General features: G+C 46.1%; 1 protein-coding gene across 1 annotated transcript; it reads right to left on the bottom strand.

Annotated features, from left to right (window-relative positions):
• Nucleotides 1-880: 880 nt before the first annotated feature.
• Nucleotides 881-25,359, bottom strand: EPFIP1L (re-mRNA 3'-end-processing factor FIP1-like). The gene is made up of 16 exons (XM_025149944.3): nt 24,939-25,359; nt 24,334-24,373; nt 21,445-21,529; nt 20,078-20,184; nt 19,008-19,066; nt 18,101-18,211; nt 15,555-15,685; nt 14,642-14,766; nt 13,304-13,409; nt 11,725-11,923; nt 11,056-11,082; nt 8,516-8,573; nt 7,868-7,923; nt 6,522-6,708; nt 4,758-4,916; nt 881-2,351 (listed from the first exon to the last, which is right to left on the bottom strand). The coding sequence occupies exons 1-16, from the start codon at nt 25,030-25,032 to the stop codon at nt 2,219-2,221; spliced, it is 1,677 nt and encodes a 558-aa protein (XP_025005712.1). The 5' UTR covers nt 25,033-25,359; the 3' UTR covers nt 881-2,218.
• Between the last annotated feature and the right edge of the window lie 740 nt (nt 25,360-26,099).

Below are 26,099 nucleotides of genomic sequence, written 5' to 3'. Positions count from 1 at the left end.
CCCTGGACCTGAGTGCAGAAATGGAGGAGAAGGAACAGGCTGGGGGCCAGACTCTTACCTTAGCATGAAATTCTATTGATAAGCATTTTCCCCTGATTCAAGAAAGGCAAAAACCAGCTCAGCCAGGGCTGGGGGCCACTACCTGGCATTTCCTTCAGTGCCCCCGTGATTTCAGAGATCACGTTCTGGAAAAAAAAAAATCAGATTTCATAATTACAGAACACAAGCTTGCTCTGGAGGCACCAGCAAGGATTCCTGGTGCCTCTCTCTCTTCCATGCTCCCCAGCAGCGCAAGCGGAGCGGGAGCACGTTTGTCACCGCAGTGCAATGATGAGGGTGCAGACATCTGTCAGCAGCAGGGCTGGCTCCTGCTCCCTGTCACTCCCATTGCTCTCTTCTACACTCGGCCAACTACACCAGCGTGCTTGGCAGCTGCAGATTGCACAAAGAATAGGATTCTGCACAACTACAACCTGTTTTCCTGACAGGACTGCTGTCAGCCAAATCCTGCTTGCACAGCACCGCGCTGTGCTGGCCCAGCATCGGGGCACAAGGCAGAAACGGCCTCAACCAGCCCAAAAAGCAAGCTGAACTGTGGGCTCTGCCAGCACCAATACACTCCCAAGCAATAGAAGATACCAGCATGCTTCCAGACTGCATGCACATGGCACTGTGAATCCCTCTCAGTTTTATTTTCACCTCCCCTGTGCTCATCCCACATCCCAGCTGCCCCCCTGGCCCTGACAGAGCACTGGAGGCCATGAAGCCCGATTGCAGCCCTGCTCTGCAGCTGATGCGTGGCACACACCTCACCCCCACGCATGTACATCCCATGACCTCAAAGCACATTTTAAAAGCAGTATTACAAAACAAACCAAACAAAAAAAAAACCCCATACTTTATTCTTCTTCCCATAGGTTGGGTAGTTAATGACCCATCAAATGCACCATCATAGCATATAAACTGTTACCATAGTGCTATACTGGCTCAAGTCTCTACAGTTGTAAGCTTCACATGACACTCCGACTTGCAAGATTACAATACAAAAAATATGTAAAGTTTCAAAACCACATTATTTTAGGGCAGAGATTTAGAACAGTTTGAAATATCAAGTCAAAACAGTGGAAGATACTTAAAATGAGACACGTGTGGATTCATGCTAACAGAAGTGCAACATTCTCTTTAAGAACCAGGCATACCAAAACCCCTCAAAACTACTTCCCCTGTTCTTCCCACCCAGAAATATGTTTGCACCCTACTTAACCAGTACCGAAGTCCAAACAAAGTCTGGAATTTGACTGAATTTATTTTAAGATCTAAGGGGGAAGGAATGCATTGCACAGGAGTGTTGGTAATATCCAAATAGAAATAAGCCAACCCCACGAGGGCAAACTGCTAGATGGAACTTCTTGTTACCTAGTGTGCTAGATTATTCAGCTCAACCCTTGGTTAAAAAAAACAGTTAGTCAAAGCTAATTAAAAAGAAATTCATGCTCTTACTATGGGTCGTCCATTGGTTTTCCACTTACGGGTGTAACGTTTGTGATGGATTAAAAGAAGCTTCGAAGTCTTTGCATACCCTGTGTGAACACAACAGCTTCCCAAAGGCAGCAGAGCAGTCAGACAGACCCAGGCCCCCCAGCAGGAGCCGTTCCTCCTCCTCACAGGCTGTCTGCCTGGCACACAGAAATGGGAACGTGTTTTCGTAGCTATGCAGAACTGTATCTGGGGGTGAGACTTCACTACTAGAAGCCAGTCCCTAAGCTGGCTCTCGGGATCTAAATCACACTTTTCTTTGGACAATAAATTTCAAGTTGCACTTACTGTCCTATTTTTCAAAAAAGGAATGATGGTCATAAAAAATAATAAACAAAAACTATTACCTAAATGCATTAGTTTCAGCTGAAGCCATCTTCCATCAGAAACCATAGGATCTGATACAACAAAGTTCTCCCTAAGGATGTTTATGAATAGAGTAGCTCAGTGCTTTATATACTAGTACTGCTGTATTTCGTCTCGTATCAAAAAAGAAAACAAAAAAAGAGTTTAACTGCACGTGCAGCCTCGACTCAAACCACTGCGATGAGCTTCACTGCTCACCCAGAGCCAGGCCCTCTTCCCTTGGGAAAAAAAACAAGAAGAAAACACAAAATAAAACCAGAATGAAACGTCACCGCCGCCGCGCCGGTTCCATAGGAGCACGTCCCTCCTGGGGCCCTCACTCCTTGCTGTCCTGCTCCTCTCCCTCCTGGGTGCCATCCTCGCTGGTCTCCTTCTCCTCCTTGCTGCGCTTGTTCTTCTTGTGCTTGTGGCGCCGATGGCTCTCCCCTTCCTCGCTCTCATGCTGCTTGCTGGGGGGGGGGAGTGGAGAGAGGAGAGGAAAGGCCTCAGAGCCTGAAGCGGCACAGCTCTGCCACAGCTGAGAGCCAAACGCGCCCATCGTGCAGCACAGGCAGAGCACTGGGATCCAGAACAAGAGGAGGCAGAGCAGCCATGCTGGGGCACCGCGCTGCCGTGGGAAGGCTTCCTGCTCACTGGGGATCATCTGGCACCGCGTGCAGCTGGACCAGGGTCAGGCTGTGCCAACTGCTCCAGGCACCTGTGGGATGCCCCACGCCGCGGCAGCACCCCAGCTGGGCGGGCGGTGCGCTGGTGGGAATGCTGTCAGGGTCACCGGGGTAGTGCTCTGTTTATTTATTTATAATAAACAATTATATATAGTCTCTGTGTCCATCCCACTCCTGAGGGAACTCTGATAGCATTGCCACATCACCAGCTTTGATAGAAAGCACTGAAGCTGCTGAGAAAAGAGTCCCAAATCTGAGAGGTGCTGGGAAACTTTTGCTTTTCTGAACATGCTGGGGAAATCCCTGGGCCAGAAGCAAGAAGTGGGTCAGTGCAGCTGAGAGATGCGGGTTTCCCAATGGGAGGGCAGGTCCTGTCTCTGCTTCTGTTTCCTCACAAATGACCCAGCGCTCCACCAGCTATGTGCTTTAGAGCTCCTCTATCTCCTTCAGCAGAGCTGGTTTCCAGATGCACCAGGATCGCTGGGGGCACTGACCCAGGATCCCTGGCACAGGGCAGCAACCCCAGCCCAAGTGGCTGATGGGGTGGTACGTACCCGTGGGCCCCACACTGCTGCCTGCAGCACCTGGCAAGCCCTGCATTCTGTCTCCCAGTGGGGACATGAGGAAACCAGCGGCTCTGGTTTTGCCCATGCTGGTTCCTGCCCCCTCTGGAAATTTCTGCTGGTTTGCCAACGTTCAGTCATTTCTCCTCACAGGTTTAAAATCACGTGAGCTCTTCAGAAACTGACCATGGCGTGAAAGTAACAGAATTAAAATAGAGGAGAGAGTACAAGAAAAAGAAGACCAAATTTGTCACAGGAAGATGTGTGGTCACACAGCCCCACAAGTGGGGGAGAGCCAAGTGGAGGGACACATTCTTACTACAGCTGGGACACCAGTGCCAGGCCAGGCACAGAGCTCTGAAGCTCTGGTTGAGAAGCTTCTGGCTGCAATTTGCTGACTTGTTTAATGAGCAGCTTCATAGGCATCAAAAGAAAAAAATAAAATGAAAAAAGAGGCAGTTACCTTCTTTCCATTCACCTTTAGCTACTTGGTGGGTAGCAATGTGGCAGTGGCTTTTGCCACACTGGTGGTTTAACCACCTGTAAGCAATTTCCTTCAGATTCCCAGAAAACTGGAAACTACGGCAAAGCTCTTCCATCCACCTGCAACTGCCTTAACCAGGCCCACACCACAGCCAAGTGGCTCCAGGATGGTCTCTGATAACATGCTCTCACACAGAAAGCATTCCTTCAGCTGCCTTGGAAAGGACACTTCTCATTCTGACACTTTGAGCAACACAGACAGCATCTGTGCGTGGTTTAAGAATCAGAGAAGAATCAGAAGAAGAATCAACTCATTTCCAACTGGTAGAGCAGCCCAGTTCTCTACATCAAGCTCTCTGATTTGGACACCACTTTGGTGAATTCCAGGCTGCTTATGCAGTCAGATAACACTAATTCTGAGTACAGGAAACTGATAAATAACCCTTAAAGCTATTGGCTAGTATCAGCTCAGCTTCCATTTGTTTTCTATTTCATTTGGATTATGCTCCTAGCACTTCTTTTCATTTTTTTTTGTTTCCAAGCCTTCAGTAATCTGTCCCTTTTAGGAAACCTAAGCATCTCCTTAAAGATGAGAACAGCCTTTTGCCTGCAGTCGTTATATAGGAGTTTTTCTGACACTACATTCAATAAGGGGATATTACTTACAGAGCTGACACGAATTTCTTCCAAAAGAAAGAAGTTGAAGCACCAAAAAAATCGAGGAAGTCTGCTCAAGTCATTACTAAGGTGTAAGGTGACACAGCAACTGAGCACTGCCTCAGACTGGAGACCGGACCTGCTCTGTACAGGAGCATGCAATTCTGAAATCAGATGCTTTTCCTATGGATTTGCACTATGCATACATTTCCTTAACTCTGGGACCCACGCAGCTCTGATGTGGTGGCATCTGATGCAGGCTGACTTCTTTGTGAGACAACGCTGCAGTTCTGTGGCGCTGACTGACATCCTGCTGGTGCCCTACTGCAAGCAGCAAGGCCCGCTCCCTGCCCAGGCGTATCTCAGGGCTGGAGCAGATCACACGAAGCCGGTGTGACAAAATTACACCGTCAGAGCACCCAGCTTCTCGTCCACAGCAAAGGTGAGCTCCCACCAACAGCCCAGCTCAGCCCCGGGTGGCCCTTACCGCCTCGAGGACTTGTGCTTGCTGCTCTCCTCCTTGTCGCGGTGCCTGCGCTCCCGGTGACGGTCCTCCCGCTCCCGGCTGCGGTCCCGGCTCCGGCGGTAGTCCCGCTCAAAGTCATAGCTGCGCTCCCGGCCGTAGTAGCGGTACCGCTCGTCCTCGCTGCCAACAGAGTGGGAAGTGAGGCGTGGATGTGATGCTCATGGGCCCCAAAGCCAGGAGACATGCTCACAGGACCTAAGAATCGCTCCCCACCATAGTTTGCCACTCCCTGCTACTTGTGGTGCTCCTGAAAGCCCAAGCTACCTTGTTCCAAACCAATGGAAACGTGTTCCTTTTGTCATTCCGCCTCCCCAGGTGCTAGACTGCCTCACTGCACTACTGCTCCAGAGTCTAACTCACAGGAAAGCATTACAAGTTAGGAGACTCTTTTCTTACTTGTGACTTTAAAAACTCAGATTGCCCATACTGCAGTTGTGAGAGTCACTGATGGGGTCTTTCTGCCTGCACCCAGGTGCTCAAGGCACCCCATCCAACCTACACACAATGTAGGTGGGCACGATGTACCCAAACTCAGACTCACTCCACAGTCTCTTCCCTACTCAAATTTTGAAAGCTGATGTGTAGAGGCTTAATAAGACCCACTGTGGGAAACAATATTCAGCCCCAGAGAGAAATGAAGTCTGAAACAGTTCTATGACTCGTGGAAACAAGCCAAACAAATAAATGTGCATTATCAGTCATCTGAGAGTGCTCTAAAGGATGCCATTGAGCACAGCCACTTGCCCTGCTTGGCAAGCATGATCCCGGAGGTCAGTGTGCTTGAAAGCACATAAAAATGCCAACGATGTTCTCAGGACCTGGCTGTGGCAAGAACCCCCTCAGGAAGTGCAGGAGCCTGAGCTCCTCACGCTGTGGTACGTTAGTCTTTGGCTCAGTTCTGCCCCATTTCCTCCCGCAGTGCCCATAAGCTTGAAAGAAAAAAGTCTAGGAAACGCTGCCCAGTTTACTCTGCACAGTGCTGCCCTGCCAGAATGTACATTCTGGTCATGTTCTGAATGACTGGTGGCACTTCTTATCCTGAAGCCTGTACAGCACTGATGCTGACTGGGACAGAAGTACCATAGGCACCCAGAGCAGAGCACATAAGGGACGAGTTCAGGAAGAGTCACTGCAGCTGAGCTTTCATATGAGATCTATATCAACGCTGGGAAGCTGAAGCTCCCTCTCCCACGTGCTCCCAGCACTGCTACCACCTGCTCCCATCAGCTCCCAGCTAGATGACTGCTCCAGCACTGCTCAGGAGCACCCAGGGTCTCCTGAAGGGTTCCTGTTTTCTGGCTGGCTCCTGGTGACTGGCACTCCTGCCCTGAAGCCTCTGTAAGACAGCTGAGCAATGCACAGCTTCTCTCTTTGATGCGACAGTTTCATTTATAAGACAAGAGGCAGCAGCTTTTATGGCTGCTGTTTCACACTGAGCTGTAAAACACCAAGTAAACAGAGAGGGGCTATTCCATTCACTAGCCTCACATTGCAAGTGGGAGAGCAAGCAGAACTGGTCCTGCTGGATTAAACAAAAAGAAAAGAAGCAGGAGATGAGACAGTGACACTGGCTCCTGGCTCTGTTTTCTATTCATCCGAGGTACGCTTTGCCAGAAAATGTAACTGGTACCGTCCCATTCTTTGGCCAAACCTTTCTGCACCCAGGACAAGGCCGAGCCCCCACAGGGCAGCTGCAGCAGGACCCTGCCGGGCCCCAGCACTCACGTGTTGTACTCGCTGGTGGTGGGCGTGCGGTCCCTGTCCCGTTCCCTGTCCCGTTCCCGCTCCCGCTCGCGCCGTGAGCCGGAGTACTCCCAGTGACTGCTGCCAGAGCCGCTCGCGCCTTTGTCCACCGTGGTCACCCAGGGCGTGTGGGACGTGGAGATGGGTGGGTAGCTGATGAAACCCGAGTCTGCAGCAAGACAGCAGCAATCCTATTTGTCTGGAGCAGTATCAGCATCCTTCCCACCCATACATCCCCGCAGCTGTACCCAGTCAAACAGCTGGACTTAAAGGTGATGCCCCGCTCTTGGAGACAACAAAGGCCCAGCTCCCCACAGTGCCCACATCTCCCTGTTCACCTTTACCGGTTCACTAAGAACACGTGAACACCTTTTCCCTGAGGAAGACGCAATCAAGACCGGATATTTACTTGTGTTATTGCAAAACCACCTCTGTCCTTTATGCCAGGGCTATGCAGTGCCACAGCTCTCTGCTGTGTCCTCCTGTGTAGGAGGCACTATGGGGTCCCCAGCAAAAAAAATTCCCAGACATCCTGGCTTAGATGACAAAGGGGCCTACAGAGCTGGGCATCCTCCTGCAGCCAAGTCAGCCAAGATCAGCCAGCCATTACAAGGCTCCACTTCTGGGGTCTAAGGTAGCAGCTGGGACAGTGGCTGTGACTTAAGGATGACACCTGATGTGCCCAGAGCCACCAGCAAGTCCCAACCCAGGCACTGGCCTGCAGAACCTGCCCAGCTGGATCAGGTCATGGCCCCACACCACTGGTCACTGGGGAAAGGGGAGAGGATGCAAGCACCTCATGCAGGGCTGAGACAAGGAAGAAAACCTAAAGTTCTGGCACTGCCTCTACCACTAGAGAACCAAAGGAGTTAGATGCCTGCATGTGCCTGCAGGCAAGGAACATGATGAAGTGTAGGAGGAGGGCATTCAAAAGTTCATGGAGGAGATATAAAGCTGATGGCTTTGCTTGTCCCTGAAAGGTGTGGGAAAAGGAAGAGCCAGTGTGCATGCAAACAAGCATAAGAAAATGCTGATGAGGCACACAGGAAGATTCTCTGTAGCTAGATACCTACACTGAAAGCAGTGAGCTTAGGCTTAGGACTCAACTACAAAACTGTTTGTCATTGCTGCATCATAGGCCACATTCATCTTTGTGAACACCTTATGGAATAGTCAGACCCAGTGTTTCTGGTGACTGTGACAGATCAGGCCACAAACAAGGTCCCGGAGTCAAAGAAAGCATGACATCTGTAAGACTAAAGCCTAAACCACCAAACACCAAAGAAGAGATGTGAGCAGTCTGACTGTTCCTTGTCCTCAGTACTCACCTGCAGAGTTGTAGCCAAACGGAGGGGGCTGTCTGTTGTTGTAGCTGGCTGGCTGCCTTTGGAGAGAGAGAGAGAATGGAATGCAGGTTACTCACTTCAGCAGCCCTTGGCTAAATCACCTGTAGGTACGTCTGTGCTGCAAATTTAACCCATGTTTTATGAAGAACATCCTCACAGGAAACCCCTGGTTCCAGTGACTGTGTTTAACTTTGCATTGTAAATTCTTAGCAATGCCCACAGGTACAGTTGCTTTGTCATACCTTTTGAAACTGTTTTACCTCAACTGCTTGCCCTGCTTTACCCCTCCCTGGTGTAACTCAGGCACAGAAAGCTTCCTTGGAAATAACTCATGCTTACAAAGTGCTTGGAGACTCACAGGAAGCCTGCATGAACATAACATGCTATCAACTGCTCTGTACTACACTTGAGTGCAAGCCTAGAACTTACTGACTCCTTCCTATGCCATTAGCACAACAAACCAAGGCAAACAAGTGCAATCAATCAGTACCCTGCAAACAGACTTCAATCCGAAATCTTCTCCCATCTCCCACCCCAGACGAAATCTAGACTAGCAACCACTGGCACTGACTTCAGGAGGACCCTGCACCACTCCTGACTATGGAGAGCCCACCCCAGGCACGGCCTTACCCATCCAGCGTTGGGATGAGGAGAGCTGGCGGTGGTGCCAGAGGCGGCGGGAACAGCCCTAAACACAGAATGGAAGTCATCACACAGAGACCACAGCCGTACTTGAGGGGAACAAGACTTCGTTGCTGCTTATAGGTAAATGCAGTTAAAGTTTAAAGTAGAATAAAATGTTTGAACATAGACCTGTTTGGAATGCAGTATTTTTCCTCTAGGGTTACATCTCCAACCAAAATTAAAACTAGCTGTGCTAGTTTTGTAGGGCTACTGAAAGAAAAATAAAGGAAGAGCGACCTTATATTTCGGCTAGATCATCAAAAATTAAGATTAATTATGGCATAAACAATAATCTTTACAGTCCCGTGGAAGACAGAAGAGCATGGGTTTTGAGATGCAGGTAATTATGGCAAAGGTTTTATTGATCCACTGATTAAAGTGAGTAAAAGAAAGCTAGAAGGAACTTGTCGTCCATCACCGTTCTTAAAGAAAGCCAATTTTCTGAGCACGTATTCATACAATTAAAAGTCACAAGACGACATGGCACCACCAAGGCAGAGATCATAGGCTAAAAAAAAGTCAATTTCTAACAAATGAAGAGTTTATATATAAGACCACAAGACACCATCTTCAGAAAGGAGAGTCAAGCAGTTTACAAAAGCGACCTGCAGAAGTGACATAAGCCTTTAAAGCTAAACTCCTCAACCTTAACCGATGTGAAAGTGAGAAGGACATGCCAATTGCTCCTAAGAGAACTTCTTAAGCTTCTGTTTGTAACTGCAAGCAACCATTATTTCCTATAGCAGTTACTAACATCCATTGGTTTGATTTTGCATAAAAAAATCATCTGTTTACCATTAAACAACAACAAAAAAGAGCATACTGTGCTGATTGAAAAGATAGGAGCCATCTGCCCAACTGCAGCTGTTTATGTTAAAGCCAACAGCTCCAGGCTCCTCTTCAAGTCCATGGAGATTGAGCCAGCCCAGCTGATGAAACCTGGGACAATTCATCACCTCTTCCTGTAAGCATCTAAAGTAGGTCAGCAGAACCCCTCCCAAGAAGAGGGTCTCATTGCAACAGAAGTAGCCTGAAGTCTCTAACTCACCTCACGGAGACCTGTGCTGCATACAAGTTGAAGGACAGTCTCACCCTTAGATGCATGTTTTTCCTTTCTTTAAAGAAAGATCTTCCAATAAAATACAATGCCTGGAGCATTTCAGTCACACTTGCTCTTTAAGTGCAAGTACTTCAAAGTGCTACTGTTATGAACACCTAGCTATAATGGTGGTGGATCACCTTCATTACCATAATTAGCAGGTATTCTCCTTCATCTCCCTTTTCAACCCAGTTACCTGAACTGTAAGTTCCTTGCAACAGCCTAGTCATTTCTTCTACCCTACTCCTCCCAAACAACTTCAATCTAAATGCACTTGACTAGCATCTGAGTGCTGCAGTGTGTAGAATCAAGACCAGCATTTGCACCCAGTTTCACTACAACAAAACTTTCTAAATCCACGTATAACATGAGCAGGTTCCTTTAAGTACTACAAGGAGAACCAGCTCCGCAATATTAATGTACACTGAGAGGAGCGTGAAGAGTGATGTTTTAACAAACAGAAATTATCTCAGTCTCAGAGATAGCCCAGCTGGTAGATATTTTCTGTACTCCTATCTGGGAAGCCCTGGGTGTACCACGAACACAAAAGCACAAACATGAAAGCTGTGCAACAAGTCCAACATGTCTGACACATAGCGAGGACAGGCACATTAGGTCCAAAAATGTGCTTTGGGCGCAGACCTTCTGCAAGCAGATGAATCAAGCGTACAGTGTAACGCAGAGGCAGTGGCCTGACTGCACCTATGTGGTGGCCACCAGCCTTGGACTTGCAGATGTATGGCATCTGGTCAGAAATACTGCTACGCAAATTGCTACATGTTTCTTTTCCCTGGACTGGGCAAAATTTACAGTAGAAAAAAAGTAGTTACAATTAAAGGAATCTCAGTTTTATGGTAGCTTTGAGCTAGTGAGGTTCACAGTTTATGCTAAAGATTGGTTGTTACATTTCTTTATTAGCATTCACCAGCCCTAAGGCACACTAGGAAGCAAAGGCTTCTGATGGAAATGGCATTTCTTTGGTATTTCTTGCATTCCTTCTGCTCAGTCTCACACTCCAAATTCCTATACAAATAGTCAGTTTGTCACTCAAAGACTTGCTGTGTAAAATGTCAAAATAAGAACTAAACTATTTCAAATCTAACTGGCCTTTGCCTTCTGAAGTGGCCTTCTCCACTTCAATGCCTGGATTGTTCTTAAGATTAAAAAAAAGAAGGAAAGAAAGAATTAACAATCCCTACTAATTATTATTCAGGCCCAAAATACAAGATAAGCAGCTGGAGTTCAGCACTGCATTGGAGTTTATTAACCTTAGATTAATTGTGCTCTAAAATGGGCCTCAGTGTCATCCTCTTTCAAGTTACTTAATCCAAATGCTCAATAGGGCCATCTGTGTATGCTGTTGTTATTAGAGCAAGTTAACACCTACCTGGAATTGGACCGGGTGGTGGCAAACCTATGGAAACAAACAAGCAGGGAAAACAAGTGAGGACAACAGGAAAAGCACACCATCCTCTGTACTTCAAGCTAAAGCTTTTGAATAAAGTTCCACACATTTGAACAAACAAGCCAGTGAAAAAAAAAGAAAGTGCTGTTAAGCAGTAACTGGCTTACAAAGTACTGTTTTCCCAAATGATGATATGTTTACCTTCATATCATAATATTAAATTCTGCTGCCTCCTCATACTGCAGTTCTAGCATCATTCTTGAAGCACCTGGAACAAGTCAGAACCAAGCAGGTGCTGTACTAAGCAGCCTGCTGATCTGACACCAGTCAGCAATTCTTGTTCTTTTCTTCCTCCACAGAGAATCAGAAACCCATTTCCTTACATTTATCAATAAAGCAAAAGGATCCGTAACACCTAGCACCCTCTCATCGAAACAAAACCTAGAGTATTTTCTTCAAGGAACAGATGCTGTTTTAAAAACATTTAAGGACAAATGCTAAAAGGGTTGATGGAGATGCTGAGCAATGACTGGTTAAGCCTAAGGACCTGCTGCCTGACTGCACGCAGCAATCACTGACCAAATCTCTGATTTGCTGAGCCTAGGATGCCCCAGCCTGCAGCCCGCGCTGCCTGCACTGCTCAGCACCCACCTGGAGGGTGCAGCGGTGGTGGCACAGAGGTGACAGGTGGAGGAGGGTGCAGGAAGTGCGGCGGCGGAGGTCCGGCGAGTGGGGGTGGTGGTGGACCGGCTGGGGGAGCAAAGGGCTGCTGCTGGGGGGGCTGCTGCGGCTGCGCTGGCTGCTGGGGCTGCTGAGGGGGCTGGGGCTTGCTTCCATGATCCCCGAGAACCTTGGGAGGCAGAGGAAAAAGAAAACTGTTTTAGTCTATTCATTCCTGCAGAAGGGACCTCGATGCACCAGCATAAAGGAAGCGTATCACCAAAACGGGCCCTGAGATACCTGAAAACCTGACAGGCTGTGCCTGGGCACAGCACCCTTTGGGGAGGAAGAAAGTTATCAAAGCAAGCAATACGCTTACAAACATACCTTCTCTTAAGCAGAATAGCAGCAAGACCAGATTCAGGTAATATGCACAACCGTGCAAGACAGCTGAACATCTCAGTGTTACAAACACTGTTTGTTCCACTGCTGAGAGGCTGAATTCAGCCTCCAGTAGAACTGTCACCTGCATGGGCTTCCAATAAAGAGCAGCCATCCTCAAGGGTGACACTGCACTGCTTCCTATTTGTCATCTTTTAGTCTTTTTTAAATCCACTTTGTCTTTCACAAGGACAACAAGAGGCCAATTCTGCTGTAGATTGTGACCATGTAGGTCAGAGGAAGGCTGCATTCACATCTCCAACAAAAGTAAGTTATACACACACTACTGCTGAAGGAATGATCAATATGCAGGGAGACCAGAATGACTTGGAAATACAGGGTATCAATGCTTCTAAGTGGGAGGAAAAACAACCATCACCCAGCAAACTTCACTTAACAAGTTATTTTTTTTGGCCTCAGTTGGTAGAAGCTGGAAAGTGACCACTAAAGAGTAAACAGACCATGAAAACACATGTAAAAACACAAACCAAAATTGTGCTCAGAAAGGGTAAAGTTGTCTACCTTTTAAGGGTGGTTAGTAAGAGAAAGGTGGTAAGAGATGAGTTCTTGCCATGTAAGCCTACCAGAAATTGATGGACATAAAAGATCTGAGTGGATCTGGTTTGAAGCTGCAGGCTATTACTTCTTTTAAGACCCGATGACACAGGCCCATCCCAAATCTGAAGTGCAGTCTCATGATGCTTAGTCTAAATGCTACTTTGAAGAAATGCAAGCCCCATGCAGAAGTTCTCCACTACAAGACTGGAAATTCCAGTCAATTCTATCAGTAAAGAGGAAGGGAATAATCCACATAGGAGCCCCCCAGCTCAGCATTCTGAGAATACCTTTGGGGAGCCAATGACAAAGGGAAATTGGGCATTCCCATCCAGATGGGAAGGCTGGTGTTTGACAGGACAATCTCTAGATCCTAGAAATCCTAGCACAGAAGTTAATTCAACCTGCAAAAGAGAGTGATGCATACATACACCTCAGGAGGGGTGACACACTACCTACTACTCTGTAGATGGGAACAGTTATAAGGCAGGTCAGGAAAGCACAGACTTTTATCAGGGTTCACAGAAAACGCAGTAAAAATCAGAAAATTTTCAAGACAGCTCAAAACATTTACCTGAATTGGATTTTCTTCAGAGGCATGCTTATCACGTCGTCTTCCTTCCACTCTCCTAATTGTGCCTGCCTGGCCACCGATCACATCAATTGTCCCACCCAGCTTCCTGGTACAAAGCAGATACATCTTTTCAGGCTCAAAGACATTAAAAGGAGCAGTTTTCCCCCCTGGTAGATACATTTCTCTCGTGCTCAAAGGCACAAGGCAAAATGTCTAAGCTCTTTCTCTTCCTGGAAGGACACAATTCTGCAAGCAGCACTAAGTGGTTAAGAGGCAAATGAGATGGCATTTTTTCACACTTAGACAACTTGAGCTCAGTCTGTAGGGGGTGAGTTAGGTCGCTCTGAACGCTTAGAAAGAAAGAACCACCACATATGGGGGAAAAATCATGGATTTTAGACACAGCTTCAGAACTAAATCCTTTGCTAACTCCTTGGATTTGAATAATAACTCCAGGATCATGCTGAATGAAAAAGAATATTTATCAAGAGAAGCCTTTAGCATGATCAGTCTAGATTTCTCTTAGTTTCTGTCCAGTCTTCCAACTGATGCTGACACCACCAGAACTGGTTACAAATGAGACTGTTAGATACTTTCTATCCCATCTCCCAGCACTCTACTCTGTCAGTCAAAAAAGTTTTGCCATTGTCTTCAGCACAGTCAAGACTAAATCTTTGAACAAAATACACTTATGTAGCCCAGACACAGTGCTGTCTGTCCATTAGTGAAAGTCAGACATAGAAACTGTATTTTGCTTTGTTCTTTCACGTCATATTTTAATTAAAAAACCCTACTACCTTATAAAGTCAAAGTGATTTCCCCCACAGTGGCTGTCAATCAAAACAACTCAATTGTTTTGCTTAGTCCAGCCTTGTGGATTCTCTTGTGGCAGGAAGATACAAATTAGTACACATCTACCAGTGTAGCACACATGTTCAGAAACCAATAGCTGCTCTCATCAGTTGCCAAACATGTAATTCATCCTCATTTAAAGGCAAAGATTAACATCAAGGGAATAAGAATAAGCCAAGTAAGCATAAGCAGTCAGCAAGGTATGCTCTCAAAGCTGAGGGATTTGCCTTGTTTTTCCCACTCCCAAAGTTGTTTCCCTTTGGTCAGAGGGTCAGTACAGGGACCCATAAATGAGCAGGCAGGAGCTGCACAACACAAAGCAAAGCATTGCTGCAGATGACAATAGGGAATGAATGACCAAAGTAGCTTCCTGTAAAATTAAATCTTCATTCAGTTTCAAGTTTGAGGAGATTCAAATATAGCCCATGCAGATCCCAACTATGTCAGAGTGCAGTCAAGCTTCGTATCTGCATCATCTCCTCCTACCTATTAGGAGGAGGGCCAGCTTTCATGCGTCCTCCCACTAGAGCCAGGAAGTCTGTTTTGAATTCTGTTTTGATGATATTGTTTTCCACTTCTTTTTCAGCATTTCCTGTTCTTCCTTGCTGGACCTAAGAAAGGCAACACATAATACAAGTTCAGTGCATTCACTTTCAAATCAATGAAGCATTACAGATAATATTCCACTGAAGGTCTCCACTGAGAAACAATTACAGTGCTCCTATGAACAAACAACTTATTCTACAGTCAAGGGGGCTGACATTTCTGTAGTCTAGTTGGCTATTCCAAATTGTTGTCCACGTTTTTACCCGTTAGAAGTCAGAAGTTTAATAATCTCACATTCGGTTTCATGTCGTCCTCAAATCAAAACTGAAGATAGTAACATTTGTTCTTGATTCATTGGTTCGAGTTCAGATTAACAGCCGTTAGCCACCTAATGAAATTCTACAAAGGTTCATATCCAAAGCAATCACTAAACATAAAATGCAGCTACACAACTGCAACAAGAACAAGCAACAACCATAACAGCCACCGATATCCAGCTCCACTCAGATCAACTCTGAAATCAGTTGTTCCATCAATCACACTCCTATCCACAGGATCTACCAATCAGATACCCCAAACCCTGGACAGCCTCGAGGTCAACCTTCACTCAGGTCTTGCTGTTCAAGCAGTTCAAAGTTGCCAGGCTGCTAGAGCTGTTTGTCCCACAGAGACAAGATTTTTATTAGTGAGATTTAATGTTTGAATGTATGTTTTTGTATTTCTCATCACTGGAAAGAATAGGGAACAGTTCAGCAGTAAGTTACCGTGTACCCTTATACTATCATCTCCGTGACTACAAAAAAACAAGTCCTAGTTTTACTGTATGCACATGCAAGGATTACACGTCTCCTACCGTGATCTTATTTTCAGCGCTGATGGGAGGAGCAGGATCCAGCCCAAGCTGGAGCCGCCGCTGCTTTTCACAATATGCTTTCCACGTTTCTTCATTGAATCCGTAATTAAAGTAATCAGAAAGATCAGCACCTGATAAAGGGAGTAGAGGTTGACAGTGGGATTCTGGTAGGCCTGCATTCTCCAACTGTCCTCTAACAGCTTAAACAAAGTTAAGAGAACAAGTCTTTATTTACAGAGCTCATTTCATCCTGTCAGAAAGCTGTTGTGTGCCACAGCTGAAACTGCTGCAACTGGACTGGGAAGGGGACTGCAGCCTAAACAGCAGCAGGACTGCTTGGCAGGTAGAATACTGTATGTATGCAGGCTATAAAAAGAGACGTTTGCAAATAGTTATTCAGCAACTGGATTTTTTTTTCAGACTGGTTTTCTACAATTGTCCAAAAGAGCTGAGAACTGGGAAAACAAACCAAGCACCATCAGTAAATGGAGTGGTGCCACATAACTTTTTGTTAGCAAAGCTCAGGCAGCATCACAGCCTTTGTTCTTCTGAGCAGAAACTGTTGGGCTCAGCCATTTGATGAAACAGTACTAAAGTTGGTTTTTTTTTTATTGATACGGCTCATACTACGCTATTACATCTTAGTCACAATCCTAACTGTGGTCATCCAAGACGTTATCCTACTTTGATATTCACTCTTCTGTAAAATGTTCAGTTTCCACATGAACAGTTCCGAGCAAGAGAGGAGGCCTCAAACTGCTTGCCAAAAGAACACAGATGCACAGAGACAAATGCTGCAGCTCTGCAAGGCACACCTGGCATCGGGAAGCATCTTAGGGCATCCTGTACCTTGCTGAAGTGTCTCCTACATCCCCTTGCAAGGGCACTCCCAGCCAGACAGTTCTAAAACAAGCAGCTGATTCACAAGGACTTGTCAGGCTAAGCTCTACAAAGCGAGTTTTAAGTTTATCTCCAAGGTAAGCCACTCCTCCTGCTGTACCTCCCAAATACACAGCTGTCAGCAACACAGATTCAGAAACATTTACTTATCTCTTTGATTGGCCTATATTTCAGCCTTTTCCACACTGTATTTCTTCCTCCTCTCTCTCTCTTAAAGAGAAACCAACCTGCTGAACAATTACTTGTAAAGAATATAAACCTGAAAGGCTGCTGAGTAAGCTACTTACTTGCCATCTCAAATTAGCCTATGGGCCACACCTCTGCAGACACGTTCCTTCTCTATTCATACTCCAATGCTGTTTTTTAGGGCTAGTTGGCACTGGGATGTCAGCACGATCAGACTGATTTCCACGCGCTGACTCTGAACTTCACTTCATTGTTTTCCTTTCAACTTCTTTTCTTCCTAGCCCCCTCATTCTCACACCACAATCAATAGGAAAACTCCTATGTATGAAAAGCTACATTTTCTGTATTAGCTATTATTAATCACAGGGTGCTTAGTGCTGGTTTGATACCATAATACATCAACACAGCTATTTGCACTGCTATAGTCTGATGCCGTTCATTTCATGCAGACAAGAAATATCAAGAATATGCCACAGATAACCTTACAGAAGTACTACTTACTAAGCATACTAAAACTTCTGAAAGATAGATAATATACAGGGCCTACTGGGAAAATAATTATTTCTGAAAAAGAACAAGTGGATTTCACACTTCAGCTAATATTTTGTTAAATATTTTATTACATTAGCACAGCAAATACTTGGATCTCTTTGGCTTTTCCATTTATTTCTATTTTTTCTATCTTAATTTGATACAAGGGTTCATTTGTAGTATCTCACAGCTATGGCTTCCAAGGAGAAATCCCCCTAACACAAATGATGAAGACAAAAGAGACTGAGTATATACAATGATCTGCTGTGCAAAGTTCTGCCTACATAACGAGGTCTTGAAGTACTAAGTGGGGACTGCGTCCTCAGTCATATACCTAGGGGCAGAATCTGACTAAGAATTAGGCAATGCTGCTCTTCTAAAAGAAAAATCCTAGCCATATCAGAGTAGAAAGCATTTTGCTCTCTTTTAGTTAACTATCTGCAGCAGCAGAATTCAAGAGAAAAAAATGCTTTCCTACTAGGACACGTTGCTGTATGGCAATTCTGAAGAGGGGATATTTTAGCCAGGTCCCTCATGAGAAAGCTGCATGGCTGTGAGTGTGGCCACCACAAGATGGAAGTGAGGTGCTGCACACAAAGACTAGAGCATGTGTCACCCGTAACCAAACAACTTTACTGTATTGCTGTCAGTGCAACGTTTACTGAACTAGTGAATTAATAGTGTGTTTTAAAAAGTATTCTCTTTAGGAAAATTATATAAATAGAGTAAATGCAACCCAACTTTAGGTAAAAGCATGGTTTGATCAGTCAGTAAACATAACCAGTTGTCTAGACAGACATCCGAGGCTGAGCAAAATAAGTTCTTCAGGCATCCCCCTACATTGGCAGCAATAAAAGGACAGGAAGTACATGTGAAATTAAGAAGACAACTGCAAAAAATATTTACCACAAGAAACCGTGAGGCCCCACCTGGTTTCCTCCATGGTTTGTCTTCAAATGAATCTAAATCCACTTCTATAACAGGCAATCCATTTATATTCCCTGCGGCATCTAAATCAATACCTTTGGGCTGCAACTTGGCTTTGGAGAAAAAGAAAATGTTACCACCTTTAATGTAATGCCTTTAATCCACTAATTTGCAGAGCAAATTGCTCTAGTTAAAAAAGTGCTACTCTGAATTCAGTGCTGGCTTTACAGCACAGAGGAAACCACAATCAACTTCTAAATAAAAAAATAGTTTAGTTACTCTGTAAACTGCCGGAGTACACTGAGCCTGCAGTTGAACAGCAGAGAAGCAAATTCAACACAGACTGATACTACAGGAGTAAATGATTACAGCATGCATGAAAGTTACCCCAAACAAAGAAAAGAACTTTTCTCCCCAGGCAAAATAGTAACTCCTCCCTCCCCAAACATGCAATTTTTCTCAAAACAAAAGACTCTGTCTGCTCAAGATAAATCCTGAAAATGTACTAACTGGAATCAAAAAACCCCCATTGGGTACAGAACCTCCAAGGGAAATTTGTGCTCATCTTCTCAACCACAGGGTAAGCTGTTATTTGCATACAGAAATTACTGAAGCATGCAAAGGCCATGAAAGGACAGTCTCACATATGAGGAAGGACAGAATATGAGTCTCAATATACTACACAAATTAAACTGAAAGGTAGGGAAAAATTAATCTGCAGAACTACGGGTGGATAATACTCCAGGCCAGACTTTTTTTCTTTATTTCTCCATTTATTGTTCCGACTTTAAATCAGATTCACTAATTTATTTTCCTCCAAATAGAGAACAAGATTTGCAGCTGCTGTGGCTGCCCTTGCCAGAGAAGTGAAATATTACAAAATGTGAAGGATGAAAGTAACAGCAATACCTGAAGCTGATGCTCCATAGCCTCTACCCGTTTTTAAGTTTAGATTCATAGGAGTTCCCCTATATGGAAAAGAACGACTAGATTGGTATGCAGACAAATTATTAGGAGCTCTTCTACAAAAAATATAGTAAAACCCTGACATCCTTCACAAGACACTTAGCTCACTTCAGTTTACTCACGCCTCTCTACAATTTTTAATACTAAGCTGGAGCACCTTAAAAGTGAAATTCACTTGGCACAATTTTCCCTAGCCCTGTGGAAATGCAGGAAACATACTTACTGGCCAACAACATTAATATGAGGGAGTTGTCTTAATCAAGAACACAAAGCATTTCAGAGTTGTTGGTAGCTAAAATGAGTATAGTTATTTAAATGGTGCTGAACAACATGAAAATTCAAGCTGTACCTATATCACAGACTGAGGAAAGAGGCAAAGAAGGATCAGATTTCAAAAAGGATGCCTGCAAAATCTAGTGAGCTGCTGACAGAAAGGATGGAGCACTGCTATGCAAAGCAATCCACCAGGCTCAAACTACCTCTGTGACTGGAGATGTGAAAAACACATGAAGTAAAAAAATTAGAATACGCTACAAAGTATGTGCAAGTCATTTCCTTAAGAGGAAGGCTGTTAAAGGCAAAAAAAAAAAAAGGTCTTATTATTTTTATTAAGCCAATTTAGGTACTGTTTTAATTCAGCAATGCTACTTCCTGGTTCACAAATCAGCCTCACTGTTTGTGAATCGTAAGAAACCAGACAGCTGAAACTAGCAAGTTCACAGCTTTTGTAAATTCTTAACAATACAGATCTTGTTTCTTGAAGTTTTCACAGACGATGAGTTAAATGTAGCTTCCCAACTTCAATTTTACTCAATCAAGGAATAATAAATATTTGGTTAATTTTCCAGCAGCAGATCCCATGAATCATCATTCCTATTTTAACAATGGATTTCAACAAGCAATTCCATTCCTGCTTTCTGGCCATTGCTCCCATGTCTCCAGAACACAGACCAACCCTTATCCCCACTTCCAATCCCAATCAATTCACCAGGTCTACCTCAGATCATACATACATGTATGATGGTGCTCCCGTTTTAATATTGCCAATCGTAACTTTCACGTCGTCATCATCACTGTCACTATCACTGTCTTCTTCATCATCTTCTCCACTTGGAAGGGCCTTACAATAATAAAAACACACAGGAGTTTACTAACACAAAATTGAGAAGTTCCCCTGGACAGTAGTTCTAATCTTACGAATCTTGTACAAGGAGGGACTGTTATAACGAAGGACCTGATATAAAGATAATGCATTCTACTGCACTCCAAAGCTGTACAAAGTTGCCCACGGAGACCAAAAAAACATGGACATTATCAGCCTTCAACTTAGACAGGTGCCCAAATGACCCTAGTTGAGAATCAAAGCAAGGTTTCTCAAGGTGGGACTGGTTTATCCCAGTTCAAAAAACTGCAATACATCTCACAGATCCACTCTTCCACTTTCTTTGAGACAGGTGGAAGACTCTGACACTCCTCTACTGGTCCATGGTCATGGTATAAGATTACAAATAAAGTCACCAAAACATTCACCAGCCTCCTCGTAAGTCCCTTGGAAGAAGCATTCTCTCACACCACAATCTTCACAGCAGGAAGCTGCTGAACAGTTCTGTTTGGCTCATTTCTCACAATGAGTTTGTTAACTTTAGACATTAATTCTGCAGTTGCTGATTTGCCTTCAGCATAGCACCCACTGTGATCAAGAACACATCTCTGCTGCTGGTGTACAAGAGAGCAGGAAACCTCTCAGATATCCAGTAGGTGCAGTTTTATAAGATGCGTGAACTGAATTAACACTTCACCACTACAAAAGGGCATGGGGAAGCTGCTCCCAACACTCCCTTCCTTTCCACAGCAAGCAGGTTTGATAGAACTCTCCAGGAATGCTATTAACATACCACAGTGGCAGAAAATAACCCCACTGAAAAGACTGGAGGAAAAGGGAGGGGAGAAGCGAGCCTCTTCCCACCCATTCAGCAATGAGATGAGGCCTGAGGAAGAGTCAAAATGAGACCCCCAGCAATCTCAGTACTTTGGGCCTTCTCTTGCAGCGTTCCCTGTATTTTACTGACCCCCAAATAAGATTATATATTGAGCTGATGGCAACGCCACACTTTTCCTTACAGCCTGTGGCATCAGAAGCCTCCCTCTGCCACCTCAGTGGGCATAAGCAGTGTTTAGACCACAGCTCAATCCCTTCTACACAAGACAGACCAACATGAGAAGCCTGTTGCTGTCACCAGCATTGGAAATTGTCAGGATACCACATCAGCACAAACGTATTTGACAGCAGGACCGGCACAGCCACAAACAGATCGTTTTGTATATGAATATTTACAAGCACAAAACCAAACATGTCTACCAGTTGCAGTGGAGCACTTACATGCTGTGACACCTCTCGGTCTTCGCTGCCGACGGGCCGGTTCTCCTGAGGAGCATCTTGCAGAGGATGAGAAGATTCTGCATGTCTAGTAAATGCAACAGGTAAAAATAAGTGGACAAGTCCAACCTACAGGTTAACCTACAAACATCTCTAAAGCATTTGCCCAGGTGCCTTTCATACGGCGGCTCGACTCATGAAGTGTGCTTATGCTGCCGGCAGTTACCTCAGATGTAGGACAAACTGTTAACCATCCTTGCTTGGCTTTGCTTCTTTTGGGAAGAGTAAGGTTAGAGATTCCAAAGGATGCCTGACAGACAGCAAGGCCAAACATCACTCAGCAGTTTATGCTTGTGGCTGCTGCAACAGTTTTCAGTTTTGGTTTGACACAATCAGCACTGATAGAATAAAACCATAATTCAACGTCCACAGCATAACAAAAGTTATCTTGTCCTAAAGACTGCTAATAATATGTGTATATAGTAAACAATAAGGACATTTATCCAGTAGAAATTAGGGAGAAAGTGATTTTAGCGTTCCCACAAATCGCTTACATTAAACTTTAACTACTTATTGATGAAGAAGAGACAGAGAAGTATCTGCCCCATCTTACCGTTCATTACAGATTAGTCCTAATGCAACAATGGTCAGTTTCAGATTTATCTCCCATGAAAGAGTTGGTACAAACGCTAACACTGCCTACTGCATTCACCAAGCAAGAAAGTCAAACTGGCACACATAAGCTAGAAAAGAGTATACTGAGTGTTACAGATCTGGAAGGTGAAGAGAGGCCTTCCTTCTCTAATGGCACAGGTAAAAATCCAGCAGAACATCAAAACAATTTTGGCTTTTATAACACACTGCTGGAGTAGCCCAAACCAGTTTTGCCACCAGTGCTTTGTGGGGAAAAAAAAAACAAAACAAAAACCAACAACTCTGCAATTAATTTAAAACATCACGTCTGATAATAAACACACACAAGGTTATCTTCAAAAAGAAACATGTAACACCCAACAGAATCCAAACACTGGTCAGATTAAAACCACTGAGGAGGCTGCATAAAAGGAGACACCAAACAGATAAGTCACACAGCACACCAACACAACTCAGCAGCTCGTGAGAAAAAGAACAACAACAACAAAAAAGCAGACAGGAACAATTTGAGCAGTCACTGAAGCTCTCATCTTGCAAAATCCCCCCAAATACAGAGAACTTCAGTCAAGTCAAGACCAAAGAGATGGACGAAGGTTCAGCAGCTGAAGTGACATTTGTAAGGTGATGGTTGAATATTTGTATATATAATTTGTTATATATATATATATATATATAATGTTATAATTTGTATAACACTTTCTGTTATACAAATCAGCAAAGGTGTCTAAGAGAAAAATCAGCCTCTGGAAGTATGTCAAAGTCACAGACATGGCCTGTTACACGAGGAGCAGAAGATGCATCTCTACAGAAAACTTCACAGATGGCTCCAAAAACTTTCACAGTGATTTGCCACATCCAGGCAACTTGTAACATAGACCTCAGTCCTGCAACTTTCTTAAGAATCAAAGATGACTGAATTAAATAAGAGTCACAAGTATTACCTCCAGCTTTCAGTCACATGAAGTATCTGTGGGTGTGCATTAAAATGTATGAATCGGAGTTGAAATAAACATTTGCTAAGTAACAGTCAATCCCTAACCTGTCTGCTCTCTGGGAACAAACAACCTGACAGGACCACAGCCATCATGTGCGGGCAAAGAAACGTCAGAGCTGTTCTATTTCCTTGGAGCACCAAGGTAACCCCACACCCTGTGTGCGGATGGTGCAGCATCCCACACAGACTGCAGGTATCCAACACGTCCTTTACGCTAGGGAACGACAGTGGGTCCTGTGTCCTGCACCAAGCTTTGTGGATAGAGGCAAACACTACAGCCAAGCCAGCACCACATCCCCGGGTAGCTGATATCAGGGGCCACAAACAGAGAGACAATTTCACAGAACACATCACCGCTCATCCTTCAGGAGGATGCTCACTGTGCAACAAAGATGCTGTCACACAAATCGCAGCTAACAGAGATGGTTGCTGGAAATCCAGTTTTAAAATCCTACTTGTAAAATACAATTATTTTTAAAAGAAAGGGACAAACAGCAACAGTTTCATGCTGGAAACGTTGCTAACTATCTAAACCAAGGGCTGTTCCTTCTCACTCATTTCCTGTTTTTAGATAAACGTTTACCAAGTTTGCCTAAAACTTCTGTTCTGTTGTTTTGGTGGTTTGTTGGGTTTTTTTGGTCAATTTGTCATATTCCCTAGGCACAGGGTATGTACTGCAGCAGTAGGATAGCACATATGACACCAAAGTACCAGATTCCAGATCTACAGTGACCTAAGGGGACAGTGAATGCAACAAAGAGCATGTGATGGCACTGAGCACACCACAGCTCAGTGAGCACTGGGCCTTCTGACACCATCGTGCGTGTAAGCACAGCAACAGAAAGCAACTGCTGAGAAAGTTGGTGCAGAACACACTGTGCAACTGTGGAGGAGTTATTGTCAAGAAGAGCAAGTAATAGTTTCATGCACAAGAAATCAATAGCGATCATTGGGTTGTTCCCTCAGCTTTTGCTTGACAAGTCTTACCTGAACCACATAGTTCACAGATCACAAAAAAAAAAAAGACAAAAAAAAAGACTTGATCACATTAAGGTTTTAACTTAGGCTCAAGGTTTTTAGCTTTTCCAGGCTAAAGTACATGCTGATGGCAGTGGCCCCGCGTGATGGGGAGGGCTGGGATGCACCTGGCAGCAGCACCGGTCCATGGCATTCCTCAGGCTGTGCTCAGCACACCTCAACCCCTGCAGCACAGTGTCAGAATGAACAAACAGCCTCCGACTTACCCAGAAGTTGGTCCGTCTTCTTGCTTACCAGTGGTGTCATCTGGAAGAACGATAACAATAAAATTATTCAAGTGAATGCACGACGGCTAGATTTAAGTACAAAACACGCACAGCAAGAGAAATACCCAGTTGTGACATGGCAAATGTAGCCCCAGGGCAGCCTAACAAATCTCAGCTACAAATGGCAGAACCAAAAAAACAACCCACAACCAACCAGAAGCACCCCAAGCCCACACGCCCATCGGGAGCTGCCCGCAGAAGCCTCGCAGCAGGCACAGACTTCAACGCCCGCACCCAGAGGCGCAGAACAGACGCCCAAAGGCACGCGCTGTGCGGAGCGCTGACGGCAGCTGCGGGGTTCTGCGCAGCTCTACCAACATCGGGGGAGAGGAAACGCGGAGCTGCGCAGCTGGGAGGTGTGCGGGGACGGCGGGGGCTGAGGGAATCCCGGCACGGCCTGGGCTGGACGGACCCCGGAGACGCCCGGCTCCCGCCCCAACCCCCGGCACACACCCGCACCCCGTGAGGCCGCCGCGCCGCACCCCCAGCCCGTCCCGCGGCGCGGGCCCACCCCCGGCCCCGCGCCCGCCCACGCCGGCCCGTACCGCCGTACAGCCAGTGCTCCTCGTCCTCCTCCGCCTCCAGCGGCGCCCCGCCCGACACGGCCCCGGCCGCCGGCGGCTCCAGCTCGGTGGCCATGGCCGAGGGGGGGGAGGAGGAGGAGGAGAAGCGGCGTCCGCGGCGGCGGCCTCCCGGGCCCCGCTCGGCTCCCGCCGCGGCCTGAGGCGAGGCGCGCGCCCGCTGCGCTCGGCACGGGGCGGGGAGGGCCGCAGCCGCCGGGCCGGGCCGCGCCGAGGACGCCCGGCTAGCGCGCCGCCATTGCTCTTTCTTTGCCTCCCGCGGGAGGTGGGGAGGGGACGGGATGGGACGGGACCCCCGGCGGGAGCGGAGGCGGCCCCCGGCCCTAGCGCCACCCGCTCCCGCCGCCACAAAGGCGCCGCGCAGCGGGACGGCCACCACGCATGCGCGGGGCGGGAGCGCATGCGCCGAAGGAGACAGGGGAGCGCCCGACGCGCCGCTTCGCGCCTCGCCGGGCCCACCTGAGGGCGGGGGGAGGCTCCGCTTTCTGCTCTCAGGTGGGAGGAGCGCGAGCGGGCAGCGAGAATCGGGCTTGACGGCCGCCCGGGGCGCCCCGCAGGAGGGCCGGGCTGCAAGCGAGTTCCCTTCGGCAGTCGCAGTAACGGTTCTGTCCTTGCAGCGTTAATCGCGCGGCCCGGCTGTATCTCCGTGCGAATGATGGCAGCGCCTTCTGGGCGGGATCTGCGAGGCGCTCGCCCGCTGCAACGCTACGGAACGGCAGCCGGAACGCAGCTCGCCTCGCTCCCGCGCTGAGGTACGGCGAGAAGGTACCGAGAGGCGTCCTTTCCTCTGGAAAGGTGGAAGCGACTAAAGAGAGAGTCTGACATTTGTACGCGGATTGGCTATGAATCAGAAATACAATACAGCCATTAAGGAGACAAATGGGATCCTTTAATGAGTCACGTTATTCTAACGAAGAGGGAACCATCTGCGTTGTTAGACCTGGCGTGACACTAGAGATGTTACTGCCCTTATCTCCAATACGGGATTGTTATGGTTACCCGTAGTGAAGGAAAATTAATTCAAACACAGTACAGACAAACGTAAAGCAAGCACGATGATCCGAAAGAGAAAAATTTGCTTTTGAAAGAAGGCCACCATTTAGTTTAGCAACTGAAGGCTAAGAT

Source organism: Gallus gallus, chromosome 4, assembly GCF_016699485.2.
Source record: "Gallus gallus isolate bGalGal1 chromosome 4, bGalGal1.mat.broiler.GRCg7b, whole genome shotgun sequence".
Lineage (NCBI taxonomy): Eukaryota > Metazoa > Chordata > Aves > Galliformes > Phasianidae > Gallus > Gallus gallus.
Note: the sequence above shows the minus strand (reverse complement) of the source record. Positions and strands in the feature narration are given on the sequence as shown.

Excerpts from the sequence above, each read along its gene's own strand:
- EPFIP1L (XM_025149944.3), bottom strand. The coding sequence starts at position 25,032 with ATGGCCACCGAGCTGGAGCCGCCGGCGGCCGGGGCCGTGTCGGGCGGG. Across the intron at positions 24,374-24,938 it reads GGAGCACTGGCTGTACGGCG|ATGACACCACTGGTAAGCAA; the intron begins GTACGGGCCGGC and ends TCGTTCTTCCAG. Across the intron at positions 8,574-11,055 it reads ACCACCCGGTCCAATTCCAG|GGCTGTTCCCGCCGCCTCTG; the intron begins GTAGGTGTTAAC and ends TTCTGTGTTTAG.